We start from the raw sequence: 17,717 nt of genomic DNA, 5'->3' as shown, positions 1-17,717 counted from the left end.
AATTCTGTGGATTTTTAAAGGACCTGTTAGTCAATTAAGATACCATCAATGCTAACTATACCATACCATAACTTCTTCATATTCTTGATCTTCTTGGTTATCATCTTCATTTTCATCATCTTCTTCATCTGGCTCAGGTAGATCCTCATCATCATCTAACTCTGCCAACAGAGTACTAGCTCGGCAGCTATCAAGAAAATCTATAACACATATGTACATATTTACATACAGAACAAAAGACAAGAATAACTTTTAAAGCAGAATTTTTTAAATAAAGAACAGAAGCATTGGGAAAACTAAAAGAACAAATGTCACTTAAACTTAACCCCGAAAAAGAAAACATTGCTTATTGCAGAACAGGAATAAAAGCTGTGATAAAAGCATACACCTGGTAAAAAGTCCATGGATCTAGTCAATAGCATTACTATAGAAGCACTTACTATTGGTACGATTAATAGTGATCAGCAAGAGTGATCTGTTCCTCATTTGATTATAACATTTTATATTTACACTTATAGGAGATTACAAAAGATCACCAGAAAACGGTGCACAAATGCATATTGTCTGTTTCTATGTCTCAGTAATTTAAAAACAGATGAGTGATGTAATTTCCACTAAAAACATGTGGTTTAGACCTTAACTCGCAATGTAAAGGACATATAAGATAAACATTTAAGAGTAATATCTTAAAGATTCAATTGCTAATTTATTACTGTAACAAGAAGTTGAAGGCAAAGTTCCATTTTACTCAGTACTAAGATTTAAAAAACAACCTCCGAAAAACAGAAAAGAAGTTCACAGCAATGCAAGTAGACTAGGATGAAGCTTTGAATTTCTACATTTCTCTATGCACATAGAAACCATCTATACCACCCAAACACCTTTCCTTTTGTTGCTATCACCCCTACTGATATGTGAATGCACTCTACTTGCTCAGCTGTTGGTGATGTATCTTAAGATGTGTCACCCAATCAAAGTACCAAATTAGACTTAATTGAAAGAGTAAAGAGAAATGGCATATGCAGATATATTAATCAACTGCCTCCAAGCAGTTCAAGTATCCATTGAAATGGCCAGAAATTTTTCAAGCAACTTCAATAGGCAACAAAATAGAACACAATCTTAATACAACAATATTTTAAATAAATCAAGTATCCATCTTTCAAGAATATCTCACAAATCAATACACTTTACATTAGGAAGTAGTTTCCGATATCCAACCCAGGTTTTTCTTGAGTTCATTTTATCAGCTTGATTCCCATGTATTACTGACCAAATAATCTAAAACTTCTTTCACTGTATTCATGTGCCTGAAGTAACCTCTGTCCTAAAGTCTGTTCCTAGGGTTTAGCGTGCACACAACTCTGGATCTGTTTGTCAAATCATGTAATTTCATTCCTCCTGTCAATTTTTCTATGCACATAGAAACTATGTGCATAGAAAAATTGGTGTTTTTTCCAATTTTTTGAAATTACTATTACAGTATTGAGATACCTAGAAGCTATTTTAAGGGTACAAGGTGCCTAATGGTGGATGCTTTTCAGTCAGAGTAATACAAGGTACATCAGACTTTGCATGTAGCATGCCTATACAACACAACAAAAAAATAACGTTTTGATTGTAATTAGAAGTACATATGCAAACTACATTAGGAACTAAACTTGATAAGGGAAAATATTCAAGTGTTTAGATAAACTATACCATAAATAATAGTAATATGGGATAGAAACTGCTGAAAATAAATATTTGAAAGCATAAGGAAATACTACTACATTAACATTATTTTACTTACTGCCTTACAGAACAAGTAACATAAAACAGCTCAACTTTCAAATACTTTTCAGTAAATAAACTACTATATGAGAAAATCATAACAACGGGATAAAAGGGAAAGTCATTAATGGGAAGTCTAATGCTTATGTTCATTTAAAAATGAAACTTACCATATAAAGAATATTCTGCCTCCTGCCCTGTATCGCTCTCACTAGATGTTGATGTTAGGCTAGTAGTTAGAGTATTACTAAGCGACTGACCAACAGATAAAACTGTAGTTGCTGTAGCTACATTGCTGCTGCTAGTAACACTGGATGTAGACATGGTCACTGTTGATGTGGTACCAGTTGTAGTCAGATTAGGAAAACTTTGGGCACCCATAAGAGGAGAAGCTATAGATAAAGATATGGTAAGATAAAATAAATGATTTGATGACTTGAAGAGTACAACTTACATGCATGACTCCTGTGTTGAAAAATATATTTGGGGTTGAAAAATTATCAGTGTGTTATTTTATAATAAAGAACAACAGACTATAAAGGGGAAGGGTTTCCCAATGCAAAACATGTATGCCCACTTCTGAGCTTATTCCCTTGCAAACATTTGAAATAAATAATTTCATCAAATAAATCCCCAAAATCCCACTATAAACCTGAAATTACTTATTTTCATTTTCAATATATGTAAAGAATTTCTAAATCTGTTACTCCAACATTGTGATCTGTCTTTAAGCCTAAAATTAAATGTAACATCTAAATTACAATATTATATAGTGCAAACAGTTAATTATATATAAGAGAATTGGGAACAGAACATATTAAAACAAATGTGAAACTTGTGATTTTTGTGCATTTTTCTAAGGTTCTTAAATTAGCTCTGACTAGTTATTTTTCAAACAAGTACTAAAATATATGTTCATCACAGTCAACATGCCTGAACTGACACTACTGTGAAACATATGACTTATGTTAGATGATTTATAATTTTCAGAATAAGCCACCAACAACTAAAAAGTTACCTTACTGTACATTCAAATAAAACAGTAAATGGATTTCAGTGAACAACTGAAAAAAACCTGAATTCACTGAAGACTCACTAAATTCTCTAAAAAACCTAAACTCACTAGAAAACCTAAATTCACTGTTTGGAGAAAAAAAGTTGAGGGGTCATCTATACTAAGAATTTAGGTCTTAGGTTTTTCAATCTACTTTTTCTGAACTTTATCAAATGCAAGTTTTTAAGTTTCAAAAGAAGCTTCATTATTGCCATTTATGTAAACTGAGAAATTGCTTTCTCAAAAAAAAACACCAAAAAACAAACACCTCTGCATTTCATATTATTATTACCAAAGTTTGCAAACGTTACTACCCTGGAAGAAGGATATAAGAAAGCTTCTTCGCCTAAGTGAATGTGGTAGCTTTTTTGGGGTTAAAAAAAAAAAAACAAAAGTTAGTATCTCTGCTTTCCCTCTCTGTTACATACAGTTACTACTACATACATCCCTGCCCCTTAAGAACTTAGCTAACATTTTGCAAATAAAAATATAACAATGCAGAGGGGTGTGAAATAACAGTATTATGATGAGGGAAATTGCAAATTTTAAATTTAGGGTTGTTCATAAGCTCATGCTGTTCTCTATGAAAGCATGGAAATGAAAAACCAAAGAGTTTTTCTTCTGTTGCTCAAGAGCTTGCAAATAAATTGTTCAGTATTCACATCCTTCACCCTCTGCTAATTAATAACTGCAAACTCTTTGCTGTTTGAGTAAACAGAAAAAGCCATTAAGCATCAGCATTCTGTTTGCTCTGAATTCAAGAGCAAATGGAAATTGGCTACTCTAGACACCACTTAGCTTCTGTCAAATACTGATGTTTTTAATGCAACCAGTACAGAAAGACTTATCTCACTAATGATGATTTCAGTCTTGACTTCTGGGGCGTCGGGTTGCTGTGGGTGGTTTGTTTGATGGTGGAGTTTTTTGGTTTGGTTTGGTTGGTCGTTAGTTTGGTTGGTTGGGTTTTTTTTAACCTGAACAGGCTAAAAAACTCAAAAAAAACTTTTTAACACATCAAGCTTTTTACAATGCTCTAATTGAACTCTGATGAGATTGCTCAAATTTAGTCTCTGATCTCTTTTAGGAACATGAGTCACCATTTACAGTTTCTAATAATATAAAAACATAAACCAAAATAATTGCTACATGACAGATAATATAAAGTATGACTATTTTTATCACAGAATTAAATTTTTAAGTTGCTACATTCTTATTTCTAACTTTTGCAGTGTATAGTATCAAACATTCATGAAATTTTAAATATGCTGTTGAAGTATTTTACCATGTTTTTTAAAAGTGGTCTCTTTTTTCTCCCCTCAATACAAACCTACTTAAGAACCAGAACCACTATCTGTCTATAAGAGGATCAATTCCTGGAAAGCTTTCTTTGAGTATCTTACTTACATTCTTATTGCAAGTTGCAAAAGACTTCGGCCCCATCCCCAGTATCACAACATGAATGTAAGGATACATTAAAAAAAAAATCCCCCCATCAAAAAAAAAAAACATTCAGCATTCGGTATTTCAAAATATTTTAAAATGTTAAAAGCAAACACCACATTTCTAAATAAGGAAGCATAGAATCACAGAATTGTTAAGGTTGGAAGAGACCTCAAAGACTGAGTCCAGATGTTAGGCCAGCACTGCCATGTTCACTGCTAAACCACCGTCACAGGTGCCACTTTCACACAACTTCTGAACACTTTGAGGGATGGTGAATCAACTTCCCTGAGCCACCCATTCCAGTGCTTGACCACCCTTTCAATGAAGAAATTTTTCCTATTATCTAATCGAAGCCTCCCCTGTAACTTCCTACCTGTGAAAAAAGGCTGCCCCCACCTCACTACACCTCCTTTCAGGTAGCTGCAGAGAGCACCTATATCTCTCCTGAGCCTCCTTTTCTCCAGGCTGAACACCCCATAGCTGCTCCAGACCCTTCACCAGCTTCACTGACAATCATGACAAGAATGAAAGCTTAACAAGAAATTTATGCTGCTTTCTAGCTTGGGTAATTTCACTTTTTCTAACTTGCTTAAGCCCATGAAATGCAGTTCTCTGTTTGAAGTACTATCACCATCAGAGAACAAAATACCCAACAAGTAACAGCTTTGATGGGAGCATGCTCAAAAAAAAAAAAGAGTGAAACTCATAACAAGCAAGTTTACAACTTACCTTGCTAATACCTTGCTCCTACATATAATCTAAGAATATGCAAATGGATAAAGCATGTATATAATGTAATTTAAAACACTGTTAACTACAAACTTCCCTACATTTAATATTCCTGAACAGTTCACCAAATCTAAGCATTAATGACAGCCTCTAGAAAACACATTCAGTATTAGAGTACATTATGTAATGCAGCTTGACAAAATCAGGAATCTGCTAACATTTCATTATACTGTAGTTTTTTTTTCCTTAGTACTTTGTTCTTAGCTCCTATGCTCAGACACTTCACAATATGCACAAACTGCCCTTCCTGAGGAAAAATGAAAAATAACAGAAATATCCACAATCTACACAGGTCAGAAAGCCCAAGTACCTGACATTAGCTACTGTTGCTAGACTTCCATCCTCTTGCTCTAATCTGTAGTCTTTCCTTACACATATAATCAACATCAATTTCCATCATCAATTTCAAATTTCTTTCTGTTTGGGTACCTGTGATCTGACATGACAGGGCAATGTAACACTTTCCAGCTGATAGGAACTCAATGAGTCCTTCGTAAGTTCTATAGGCCTACACAAGGTCAAGGCTGTTTTAAGTACATTTCTCTACTAAGCCAACACAATCCAAACTCAAGTGTAACAAAAGCCAAAGAGACAACAAAACCATCAAGTAAAAATAAAAATAGCTTACTTACTTGCAGTACTCACAACATTTCTTCCCAAAGTATTAGTATTGTTATCACTGCTACTCCGGCTTAAATTCATGTTGTTTGTGGCATTGGTACGTGCTATGTTTGCCACTCTCCGTACAAAGGACTCCAGGCTGGAAGTTTCTCGAGACGATAAGTTCGGAACACTTGCACTGGAGCTCATGGGTGCCCCAGCAGCCAACAAAGAACTGACTGAGAGTCTGTTACTCGCTGAAGAGCTTAGGGGTCGTTGGGAAGCTGCTTCTTTATTAGTCAGTTCAGAGACTGAACTCACATCAGGAGAGCTTACACTAACAATTCCCATGGATATAGCACTGGACTCCCCAGGAGTACGTATTGAGTTATCGGGACCTAACTTCCTCTCTGCATTTTCGTTTCCCATGTCCGCTGTTAAGGTGCTGGTGCTCGCACTGGAAGATGACCCTATGTCAGCCTGAGGCACACTGTCAGCAGAAGACAGAACAACAATTGGTTCATGGACGTCAGGGCCTGAAACTATATTTTGTTCCAATACACTTTCTGATCTCCGCTCCATTTTGGTCGAACCCAAGCTGATGTCGCTGCTACTTGCCACGCTACACACAGAACTGCTGCTTCCTTTTCTACTTGAGGAGCCTGCAGCAGCAGTCGTCTTGTCTGGACAGTTGTTTTTCACCAAGCTGCTCCATGATTGCGTTGTGCCTGAAACAGTGGATGAAACAGGTTTGGGTGATGCCGCTGAATCAGGGTCGTACCCTGGTGCAAGCTTGAGGTCAAACTTTCCTTCTGCGCCCATACGGTAAGAGTTAGAGCCACCAGCATCCCAGGTGACATCAATCCAGCCTGGAAAGGGACAGGAGTTTGTGAGATCCAGCAGAAAGCAGACAGGAGGCGTGTCAGACAGTAGCTCCACAATGTGGGATCAGCTTCTCATAAGGGCTGTATGTCTGAATCAATGAAATCACTAAATAACCCTTAACGCTAATTAAAAAGGAAGTACTTAAATCCAAACAATTTAGTATGTCATAATGTTGCCAATTTAGAGGCTGCTCATTCTTGCCATCTCAATCTTCAGGGCCACATAATCCACAGCCAAAAATAAAGCTTCCTTCAGGAAGGGACCTGACCTACTAGAATCTCTCAAAATTTTATTAGCATCAATCAAAATTGGAATCTCTAATAACAAAAATGTATATTAAAATGTATCATAACTTTACTAGCATCTGTCAAGAAGCTGCAATTATTACATGGACATTCAGTAACATTTTTCTTTGTTGGATGCTTGTGGATAAGCATATTTACCCAACAGACAACACGTCATGAAACTGCTTAGTTTGAGATTTCTTATTCTTAAATTGAAAGAACTAATTTATAGATACACAGTTTTTTAGTTCAGTAAGTTTCACATACTCAAACATTCCTTACTCATAAAAAAATCTTATGGCAATCAGGTAAGGGCTACATCAACTAAAATTTCAGGGTTTCATAGAGAATACTTCAAAGAAAAAAAACTACCCTGGGATGAGAACGAAACCCCGAAGAGATGCTACTCTTAAGTTCCTTTATTAAATTATTATTTTGAGTAGCAAAATTTTTAAACAGCTAAATGTAATAATGCAATAATGAGGGTAACATGCAAAATTTAGCTAACTAGGACAGAAATGGGGGCAAAATGATTTATTTTTTACTTGTCTAAATATGTACCACAATCTATGAGTCACTTAAATAATTTCTTCTAATATTTCTCACTGTATCTTAACGGCAACAAATATTGGCGTAACTACTTTAATTGAAACATATTTCATCCAAAAATGAAATTTCTAAAGCTTAGTTATCTTCTCCAATCTCAGACAAAGTCAAAACAAATATGAGGTCCAGATAAACACATATTTTTCTTTATTAAAACAGGAAAGAGCTAATATCAAGTAAAATATTATTTTTATTACTGTCACGTACACCTTCAGCTTTTAACTGTTCAAAAATCACCATTCCTAGACTGAAACAGATCATTACAGGCAATTTGCTATTTACAAATTTCACTCTGGAGGAAAAGTAGCTAAAAAATTATAAAGTTTTCAGATATGACAAGTAGACATCTCATCCCCAAATGAGCAGGTTTAGATCATGTTATTCTCATATGGTTTTATTCCTTCTTCACAAGCTATAGCTGAGTAGCTTCATGCCACTAAACCTTTGAAGGGTAAAGTTGTGAAGCTAATCTGAATTTTTTTTTCTTCCATGATTTGCCTGTTTTATCAGATGCAAAAAAGCTCCATACTGGAGCTCAACAGTATAATTTTTCCCCTTTATAAATATCTGAACCCGATATTTTTTTCAAAGCATAACTAAATAACTGGTTCTGTTTCTTTCCCTAAATTATTATACTTCTGGTATAGTTTCTTTTCCTAAATTATTAACTACAAGCAGTTTTAAATCTGAAAAAGTTTTCAGTACATATTATGTACTCAAGTTGTACTGCTCCATCATTATAGGTGTAAAACAACATTTGTCTACACTTGTGAACAACAACCAAAAAAGTAAATTAGATCCTATTTTCAAAATTCTATATGAAAAAAGCTGTGACAGGAATGAGATGAGTTGGCATCACCATTTGATAAACGAACTTCAATTTTACCTATGGTTAAATGGGGAAGTTCTACTGGAACACAGGAATAAAATCACTGCTTTGGTAGAATACTACTCACCAATAATAACTAAAGTCTTCAAAGTTATAATATAGCTATGGGTACTGTTGCATCTGATAAGAAAAATATATGGATGATGGAAGACTTCCCCACAAGCTGTACTGTACAGCTTAAAAAAAGTTCCATTTCAAATCACTTTAAGAAATTGTACTTTGGAGATTTCTCCATGTTTGAGAGCTGACAACTCAACTTACTAGAAGAAATTCTCAAGTCTAGCTAAAAATGAACCTAAAAGTAGCTGAAGGTGCTTCAGAAACAAGGCAAGCTTTATATACCTCAAAATAGGGGGAAGAGAAGTGAAATGGTGGAAAGCATATTCAGCTGACAAGATCACTACCTCTCCTGAAGCCTCTTCAATAACTTAACTTTCTCAGTACTGACTTCCCTGGCTGTTGCAGGTTTTTATTTTGCTCCTTAAGTTAATAAATTTCCATGCTTTAACTCAAGAACAAAAACTTGATCCCAAAGAAGCTTGCAAGGTAGGAAAGGTACAGGATATAACAAAAGTCAAGAAAAATATTGCAAATGCTCAGCTAGAAGAAATGAGGAAGGTAATTATAGATTTTGCAGGCCCAAAGCTTAACTTATCACTTTGCATCACTCACCTTCATATAGTTTATAATAGATGTCTAAACAACAGTTTCATATTTGAATAACAGTTTAATATTTTAATTAACCAAAACTATATAAAAGTTTCATTTACAGCAAGAATTTTTTTCACATGCTCAAATGGAATTTCACAAATGGACCCCAACAGCTGTAGTATTTTAAGCTTCTTCCCTCCAAAGTATTTGAACTTTTATCAACTTCATCAAGGCATTACAAGGGAAGTACTTTAATGCTACCCATTCTGTACGATGTAATCATGCAACAGATGTGATTCAACAACATAAATTCAGGCAATTCATGCTCACCATTATGCAATTCTCCTGTAACAGTGCCTTCCCCCTGCGGGCTTCCATCCTGATCTCTCCATTTCCAATCAATTCCTCTGATTACACGAGCTCCTGGAACCATGTATTTTAACACCTGAGAACGGACCAAACGTCGCTGCCTTCTCAGATTTGCTTCAGCTTCTTTAGCAGCTTTTCCTACAAGAAACGTAAATTGAAAATACTTGAAAAGTATTGAATGGGGAATAATTTTGAGCTTATTTCTAAGCAAGTTCAACTGCAAAAGTTAACCTCCTTTTTCACACTGGCTTTTATATGGTATGCTCAATAGCATTTTAAAAGAGCAAGTAGGATATACATGCTCTTTTTCTTACCCAGCTGATCTTCACATACTCCATTCACAGTGCCATAAAGTTCAAATCCAGACAGGGAGAGGTAGTGTGTTTGCCCACTGGCATTCTTTCCCATCTGTTTTATTCTAACATGTCTCCAGCCTTGTTTCTCATCTTTTGGAGGATCTAAAGGCCATGTTGCTGTAGACCTTTAAGTTTATTAGGAAGGGGTGTTGGTAGGTAACAGGAATGAAGGAAAAAAGAAAACCAAAAAACCTTAATACCAAAGCAAACAAAATCATAACACCAATCCTGTATGCATACTACAAGATATATAAACCTATTAACACCAGGGCAAACTTCAGATGAGTGTTGGCCTTATGATTTTGTTAAAAAACAAAATGCAAAATTTACAGTGATGGAAATTATATGAACCACACAGAAAACCTGTGAATCACTTATTCTCCAGCCCATCCTTGATAATATCTATGAATTACCACTTCTTTAGACAGATACATTATTACAAACACAGTACACACTAAATTAGTCTACAGTCAAGTACGTTTTTCACGGCACTCAGTCTTATGAAAAGTAATAAAATACACTGACATACCCTGGTTCATTGAGACTACAGTCATCAACATGAGTATACAAAGTAGTCCAGTTCTGTCCATCCTTAGATACCTGGAAAACCCAATTTCTGAGAGCAGATCGTCCGTAACCTCGAGCGTGGCGTAATGTGTAGGCTGATGGTATAACCCAAAGGCCAAGGTCTATGGCAAACCAAGCATTCTTATCATCATTTGTGTGACAATTGAGAGCTGAACTGTCACGGCTCAGGATGTCTTCCAAACGACCATAAGGTAGATTTCTTCCTTCTGAGGATGTAACCACTACTAATCCATAGGCTGCTGGATTTACCCACTCATATGCAGTTCTGTATTTAAAAAGAGAAATATACTGTTCAATTATTCTTATAAAAAAAAAACCTAGTTTGAGCAATATTTGACATTTACTGTAAATTGCATATAACAGCTGAGTTTATTACACCAAATGATCAATATAATTTTAGATATGTTTCAAACATCACAGTGTTTTTTAAAACACTGTAGCAAAGGAAAAAAAAACCCAAACCCAAACCAACAAAATCAAACAGAACCACGGCAAGCAAAAACAAAGACCCAAACTTCCCCACTCCATCTTCTTAGTGAAGCATAAAACAAATTCTGAACACAAGTGATTCATATTTTTCCATTATTTAAGCATATCCAAAAGAAATGTAATTCTATTGATTAAAAGATATCTCCCACTTCTAAGAAATAACAGATTTCATTTCATTATGAATACTTTGTCCCCATCCTGCCTCACGGATTATAGCTTATTGTGTCTGGCCTTAAAATATCTAGCTTTGAAAAACTCACTTTGCATTTGTTCCAATCCAGTAAATAATGCCATTTTCATCAAAATCATGTTGATGCCTGAACACAAATGTCTGACCTTCTCGTAGTTTTCGTACAAAAACAAATGAAGCCCTATCAAAGTCGTACCACTGCTTTGCTACCTACATATGAAAGAAAACAAATCAAATATTAAAGAAGTAGAATGTAAGTATTCCCTGTGAACTCTGTGTTGGTATGCAGCTCACCATTTTCAGGAGATACTGTTCTAGAGATTCAACAGTTGCCAGTGGCTCCATCTTGAGCATTCTACCAGTTCGATCTATTAAAGATGTCTCCCCCGAGGCACGTTCCAAACGAAACCTCAAGCGCCTTGTCAGTATCTGAAAGAACAGCGAAACATCAATCTAGGCTTTCCTGTTTAGGTTTTGGGATTTTAATAAAAATAGTGTATTTCACTACAACCATTTTAGTGGCTTATCAAGTATCTTAAGCACTATATTCTAACAAAATGCTTTAAAAAGTAATTTCCCAGTACTACCTTTTTTCAATTAACCAAACAATTCTTTACTATGACATTGTGTAAGTCAATTACACACTCAGCTAACATTTTCTCACTTTTCCTATGTCTTTATAGCTTTTATTTGTTGACTAGCAAATACAATAATATAGAAACCGAAAGCTGTTTTCAAAAATAGTTTGAACAGCAACAGTGGTTTTGCAACTTTTTGCAACTATTTTCTAGACATTTAAGATGAAACCACAAATATTTATACTTCCATGTTGCAAAACCCTGAACTGTGCTTTCAAATAGAAAAAAATTAGGACTCCAGAGAAACTGGGAGAAAACAAGTAATATTTTTAGCCAAACTGCCAAGTTTCCTGTATAACAAGCTGCTGAGCCTGGAGGCATCTTGCATTACCAATTGAACACAGAGCTATAGACAGGACCCTTTAAAGCCTATCCCCTCTTCTTACTAATTGTCTCGTAATCACAGCAACCTGCCTTTTAACTAGAGGCCATGGTCTTATATGAAGACAATACCTGAAGACAAAACAAAGAACACATTATCTCCATCAAAATTTACTTTTACCTCACAGTGTTTAAGTGACAGTAGAGGAACAGCCATGCATTTCAGCGCTAGAGGAAACAGATGCCGAAATTTGGTTGGTCTTTACCTAATTCTACCCACATCTACAAGAATATGACTCTTGCAGACAAGGTGTGCAACATATAACCTTCAGTTGAGCACCACTCAGTGTGATATGCTGTTACCACTGTGCATTTACCTGAAGATTATACGTAGATCCTGGCGTATCATACAAGTGGAGAGGCAGACGTTCAATAGATTCTAACACTGCTATCAATTTCCGAATTAATGCAACTGCCGGACGACTGTGGAACAGAACAGGTACTATGTTACCACAAAACAAAACAAAGAAAAAAATTCTACAGTATCTCAGAAAACAGGATCCAGCTGAGGAAACTATCTCAGCTTGCTATTTCTACTGATGGTATCTGCTCTAGTCACATGGTTACAGCCCAGTAAGAAAGATACTAATCTGCACAGTGATAAACAAGCCACCTTTGTTTTGTCAATAATGTTCTATAGGTTGACTCTCAAGAGATAAAAACATTCAATTGCTACTTCAATATTAGATGCTGTCTTTCAAGACCAATTTTCAATTCCATTGAAATGGAAAAAACCGGTACTTTTTTCTTTAAATTATTTTAAACATACCATACTGCTTCAAAATTTCAAAGAGGATTTTCCTGGTTTGGTATTATTTTTACCTTTCATCATCCTCATTTTCACTGAATGCTGTTTTGAAAACGTTTATCCTCTCTACCAGTTGACTACAGTCTTGTTTCACATCCAAATCAACATTCTAGGAGGGAAAAAAAACAAGTTACAGACAGGCAAAGACATCTATGTAGTCTCACTGAAATCCCAATTTAACATCTGTATGTGAAAAGCTAATAATCAGCCATTAGACCTGAAGAGAGTTGATTTATTTTCATTCAAACTAGTCATCTATTATGACAGCTTATTTTCAATAGGTAGACCAGTAACTGGAGCAAGTCTGACAAATTTTCACCAAGACAGGAAAAAGACAGGTTTATAACAGATCTTTTACATTATGCCACATGTCTTAACTTGGAAGTTAGGAAGTTTTTCTTTAAACACTTATGTCTATAAACTCACATTGTTTAAAACTGTCAGCAACGATTGAACCAAGCCACTACTGCACATTTCATAGGGAGAAATAGTATTCTCATCCTTCAACAGTACAATTAGGTTTTCCAGCGCAGTCTTCATTAAATCTCTCCATGTATTTTCTCCCTCAATGCACTGAAAGACAGAAAGATCATTATCATGAAACCAAGTAATCTGTCCACTTGCTTCAGTTGAAAAACTATATCCTAAGGAAAATGCCTAACTGGGTAATACATGCATTAAAACTCCCCACATCACAGACATGCTATCTCTGCTTCATGACTCTGCTTCATATCATGACAGACTAGTCTGAACATTATCCGATTTCCACTGATGTCACACATTAAAAATAAAGGAGATACACTTACCTGCCTGTTTGCATGAAGTTCCCATGCAGACTCTAACTGTGTTGCTATGTTCCTCAGTGTTACAACTACGCCTCGAGGCATACTTTCAACTGCTTTAAAATGATCATCATACAAATCTCTTGCCATAGTGCGTACCTACAAATTGATAATCAGAAGTCAGACCTTACTGTAATGAGACCATTACTATATTCTCAGGTACTGCAAATTTGGTCATTCTTATTAAGTCCACAACAGGCAGACAAATAGGGAAGAATAAAAACCCATGTGCATCATGAAATGGGAAAGGTTGGGAAAAGAAAAAGGTACAGGAGAAATAAATGGAAATACACAAAATCTTCTTGACAGAAATGAAACTTACCTTCATGTATTAGGTTACAGCATAAAGGGTAGTAGGAAAAGGTATGATTCTCAATCTGTCAATCTTTCTTTAAGAAGTGTATCATGGATCAGGTAATATTTTTAAATGTACAATTAATCACGTTCAATAGCGTTTCTGAATACTCTACCAATTCACACTAAGTCCCTATACAACCTCTTTTAGTAAGAATTACTCTTTCTACAAAGTATGGTTCACACAAGATACAGATAAAGTAAGTTCTGATTAAACAACATCTTTCTTTTGTAAGAAATTTCCCCAAAAATCTTTCCTTTTCATTATCATTCTATGTGCTACAATAATACATTGCATAAGCTTCAGAACTACACAGTGCAGTCTTAGATATAAGAGAGTACTGTCTTTCTTTTATCATCCCACGTATTATCATTCACACACAGTATTTCAACTTTCAATTTACTGTCACATTTCCTAAGATATGTGTCCTAAAACGCTGCAGATATAATGTACAGAATATAGTGGCTGCACTGTTAGAAACTGCAAGACAGATAAAGACTGAAGATCAGCCTGAGTCCTTGGCATAAGAGGATCACAAAATGTACTGTTATTTTTTGTATTTTTTGTAAAGACCTTAATACTTGATTTCTTAGTTCCTCCTTTCCCCCCTTGATTTTGAGGAAAAAGAAGAATTTTAAAGATATCTAAAATGAGGGTGTTGACTAGTTTTGCTTCACTACGACAGCTCTTAACGATGTAGGTAGATTGTTACTTCCAGCACCCAGTCTGAAATTATTACCTAGATGAACAGAAGTATTATATGCCTCTGACACAACTGTAGTATAGATTTTAACATCTTTTCTTATAGCATAAAGACATAAAAAATAAACCACAAAACCTAAAGAATTATACAAATGCAAGTCAGGAAGACTGGATTTTCCTACTTTTTTTTTTTTTTTTTTTTTTAATTATCATTTTCCTCTAAAGGAGCACACAGTTTACTAAGACTTTTGGATAAAATCACCCAAAGAAGTGCTTTGTTCTGGTTGGCGTTTTCCCCTTCAAGCCTCGTATAAAATTGTATCTAATTGAAATCAGAGATTTTCATCTTCTAAGAGGAAACTACACCTCCCTAAGAATATTATAATATAAAACAAGCTCAATTAAATTATAAATATAAAATTTACAGATCACCAACCTTTTGTTTTGTCTTCTCCAGTTTAGATTTCAGTTTTCTTCCTCTTTTACCTGTCCAGCCAGTCACAAATTCTGACCCTGCAACATATATTTTAGAAATGTTGCATTTTCTCATAGCTATGAAAAGCAACAAATAAAACTATCTTATATACACTTGTTCCTACCTGCACATAACACATACCTACATACTTACCCAAGGAAGTTTCAGCTGTAAATGAATGCTTTGTTCCTCTGTTGGATTCAAACACAAAGCCTGGCAGGTCTTCCTTCAGTATTGTAGCTTGCTGACCATCAGAATTGTGAATAGCAATTTCTCCTTCTTTTAAACAGGTCAGTGACCAGTTTCCTACAGTAAGTTTAGTTGGCCCTGGTGTTGATAAAATTGGCTGGCTTGTGGTAGATGGTTTTACTTGGCTTCGAGCCCTCTGCAACTTCTCAAGGAACTCACTCCTACTTTCTATTTAAAAAGAAACAAATTTGGTTTTTTCCAACAACTGCTTCCATCATTATGGAGAACTTTTTTTTTTTCAAGAGCAAAACAACTGAGTGCATTCAATGCAAAATTAACTTTGAAATTAAGGGTTTTAAAGTGTCCTAAATTTCAGTGTAGTATACTTCTGTACTTCAACAGTGATTTATTCTATGATCACATCAAAGCTGCAATACAACAATGCAACTCTTTCTGAGAGATGCAATTTGGATGTATTAATTCATCCTTAAAATGATATAGGAAGATCTAAGAAATTCAGTATAAATTTTTAGTCTTTGAAAAATGGGACTCAGAATGGTAAGCAGGAACTATTCTCAAAAGTGAGTTTTCAGAAATAAGAAATTTTAAAAATTATTCAAAAAAATCATAATATCATTAATGAAAAATGTCATTAAATTATATACTTATATTTTAATCATTAAAATGCTGAGTATATAACTTTTCAAAAATTCCATTTCAAGTAAAAATGGAAACACCGCACTGAAGATTATTTCTGTTTGCCTTTTGCTGCACTGACAAGCTCTAGGCTTTTTAAATATGCCCATTGTTAATAACACAAAATACCACAAAAATAAATATGCACTCAAGGCACAACATTCTTTACTGCTTAAATTTCATAGCATATAAGGAGAAGGCTTATAAAAATAATTGAGATTTGATATGCAAGATGAAAATTCTGTTAATTAAATGTTTTCAGATTTGTATAATTACATTTTAATAAATTTATTATATAGCACATTGCACTGAAAGTACTATATTTCTACATGGTTGGGAATAATTTCAAGTTCTCTTGGACAAAATTCTGAGACTTACTTAAAGCTTCAGAATTACCATTAAATTTCAATTTTTGCATTGAATTTGTTTTTTCTAAAAATTCAAACAAAACAAGTACAGAGTTAATGTGGAGAGGGGTGAGTACAGACCTTCCAAAATGTTCACAGTATATATATTTGACCATCCACCCCAACTTTCATCATGCAATACACACTAACAGATGTCACTACTCAACCCTCTATAGTCTTGCCAGTTATGAAGTTACTAAAAAGTATACCACAAGATTGATCAGTAATGATTTAGGACAGCAGAACATATAGTACAGTTCAGGACTTTATAACATTCTAGCCTATACTGTACTGCAGTCACTTCAGTTAACAAATATTAATTTTTTAAGTAAAAAGGCTGCTGCACATGCTTAGAGCTCGTGGTTAAAGTTCAGGCAAATTACACTGCAACATCAGCAATCTTAGTAGATGTCTATTTGAGTACATATTTCAAGAGGCCTCATTTAATCCTACATTTAGCTCCTTTCCTTCATGATATTCAGACTAGGTATCTTGTTAAAAAACTTTGGATTTATGCACTTCTTTGAAATTCCGATTTGAAGTAACATCTTAAATGCTCAAACTGACTTCCTCTAAGTTCTCTTCGCCCCAAATTCATCTGAGCTGTCACCATTCCACTCATCTTATACAGACATAGTCTCATCCCCTTGCCTTGACCATTGGGAAGTGAAAACCAAAAAACTTGGCATCCAGGGAATGCCAAATGAGAATTCAAGAATTCTATGAGAATTTAAGAAAATATCTTCATAACTCCTCTTAAGACTGTATTGTATGATAAACAAGTATCTCAACACAGGACTTATTTACTTTTAAAGGCATTAACCTTATTAAAAAGAATGCAAAGATGCATTTTCTGACCAAAAAAAACCCAATAAATCTATAAGTGGTTTCCAGATACATTATGATCAGAAACATTATATTGCATTTTGTTTTCTTGCCCCAAACTTGATGCATGAAGTCATTAGCACCTAATCTCCATCCTGAATCATAATATGTTCTGTTATTTCAGTCAATGGCTCATTGAAAACATCATAATATTGCAAAGCATTTTATGCCTGCAGGTTCATAAATGCATGAACTGCAGCAAAAAAAAAGATGAAGCAATAAAAGGAGGGTTGTTTCTGCATCCAGAACAAGTTGTGTATTCTGTACAGTAAATCAGAACCAGCTGTGCATTGCCAGTGCATAAGGTCTGTTCCCTTATCCTCTCTCCAACAAACAATTAAGACACTGTAATTTGTTTCCCAATCTCGATGAG

General features: G+C 34.8%; 1 protein-coding gene across 12 annotated transcripts in view; it reads right to left on the bottom strand.

Annotated features, from left to right (window-relative positions):
- The window catches only part of HECTD1 (HECT domain E3 ubiquitin protein ligase 1), a 59,123-nt gene that overhangs the window by 14,869 nt on the left and 26,537 nt on the right, over nt 1–17,717 (bottom strand). For 5 of the 12 annotated variants that reach the window (XM_084207679.1, XM_084207683.1, XM_084207685.1 and 2 more), the window contains 14 exons: nt 15,309–15,584; nt 15,129–15,205; nt 13,600–13,734; nt 13,220–13,366; nt 12,808–12,902; nt 12,303–12,408; nt 11,261–11,395; nt 11,037–11,176; nt 10,229–10,552; nt 9,658–9,824; nt 9,305–9,481; nt 5,692–6,528; nt 1,944–2,165; nt 67–200 (listed from right to left, as the gene is read on the bottom strand). In XM_084207679.1, the coding sequence (XP_084063805.1) occupies nt 67–200; nt 1,944–2,165; nt 5,692–6,528; nt 9,305–9,481; nt 9,658–9,824; nt 10,229–10,552; nt 11,037–11,176; nt 11,261–11,395; nt 12,303–12,408; nt 12,808–12,902; nt 13,220–13,366; nt 13,600–13,734; nt 15,129–15,205; nt 15,309–15,584 (2,972 nt within the window). The remainder of the gene's footprint in view (nt 1–66; nt 201–1,943; nt 2,166–5,691; nt 6,529–9,304; nt 9,482–9,657; nt 9,825–10,228; nt 10,553–11,036; nt 11,177–11,260; nt 11,396–12,302; nt 12,409–12,807; nt 12,903–13,219; nt 13,367–13,599; nt 13,735–15,128; nt 15,206–15,308; nt 15,585–17,717) is intronic. The other 7 variants (XM_084207684.1, XM_084207686.1, XM_084207688.1 and 4 more) reach the window with 4 other exon arrangements.

The sequence above is a fragment of the Fringilla coelebs genome (assembly GCF_963513975.1).
Source record: "Fringilla coelebs genome assembly, chromosome: 6".
Lineage (NCBI taxonomy): Eukaryota > Metazoa > Chordata > Aves > Passeriformes > Fringillidae > Fringilla > Fringilla coelebs.
Note: the sequence above shows the minus strand (reverse complement) of the source record. Positions and strands in the feature narration are given on the sequence as shown.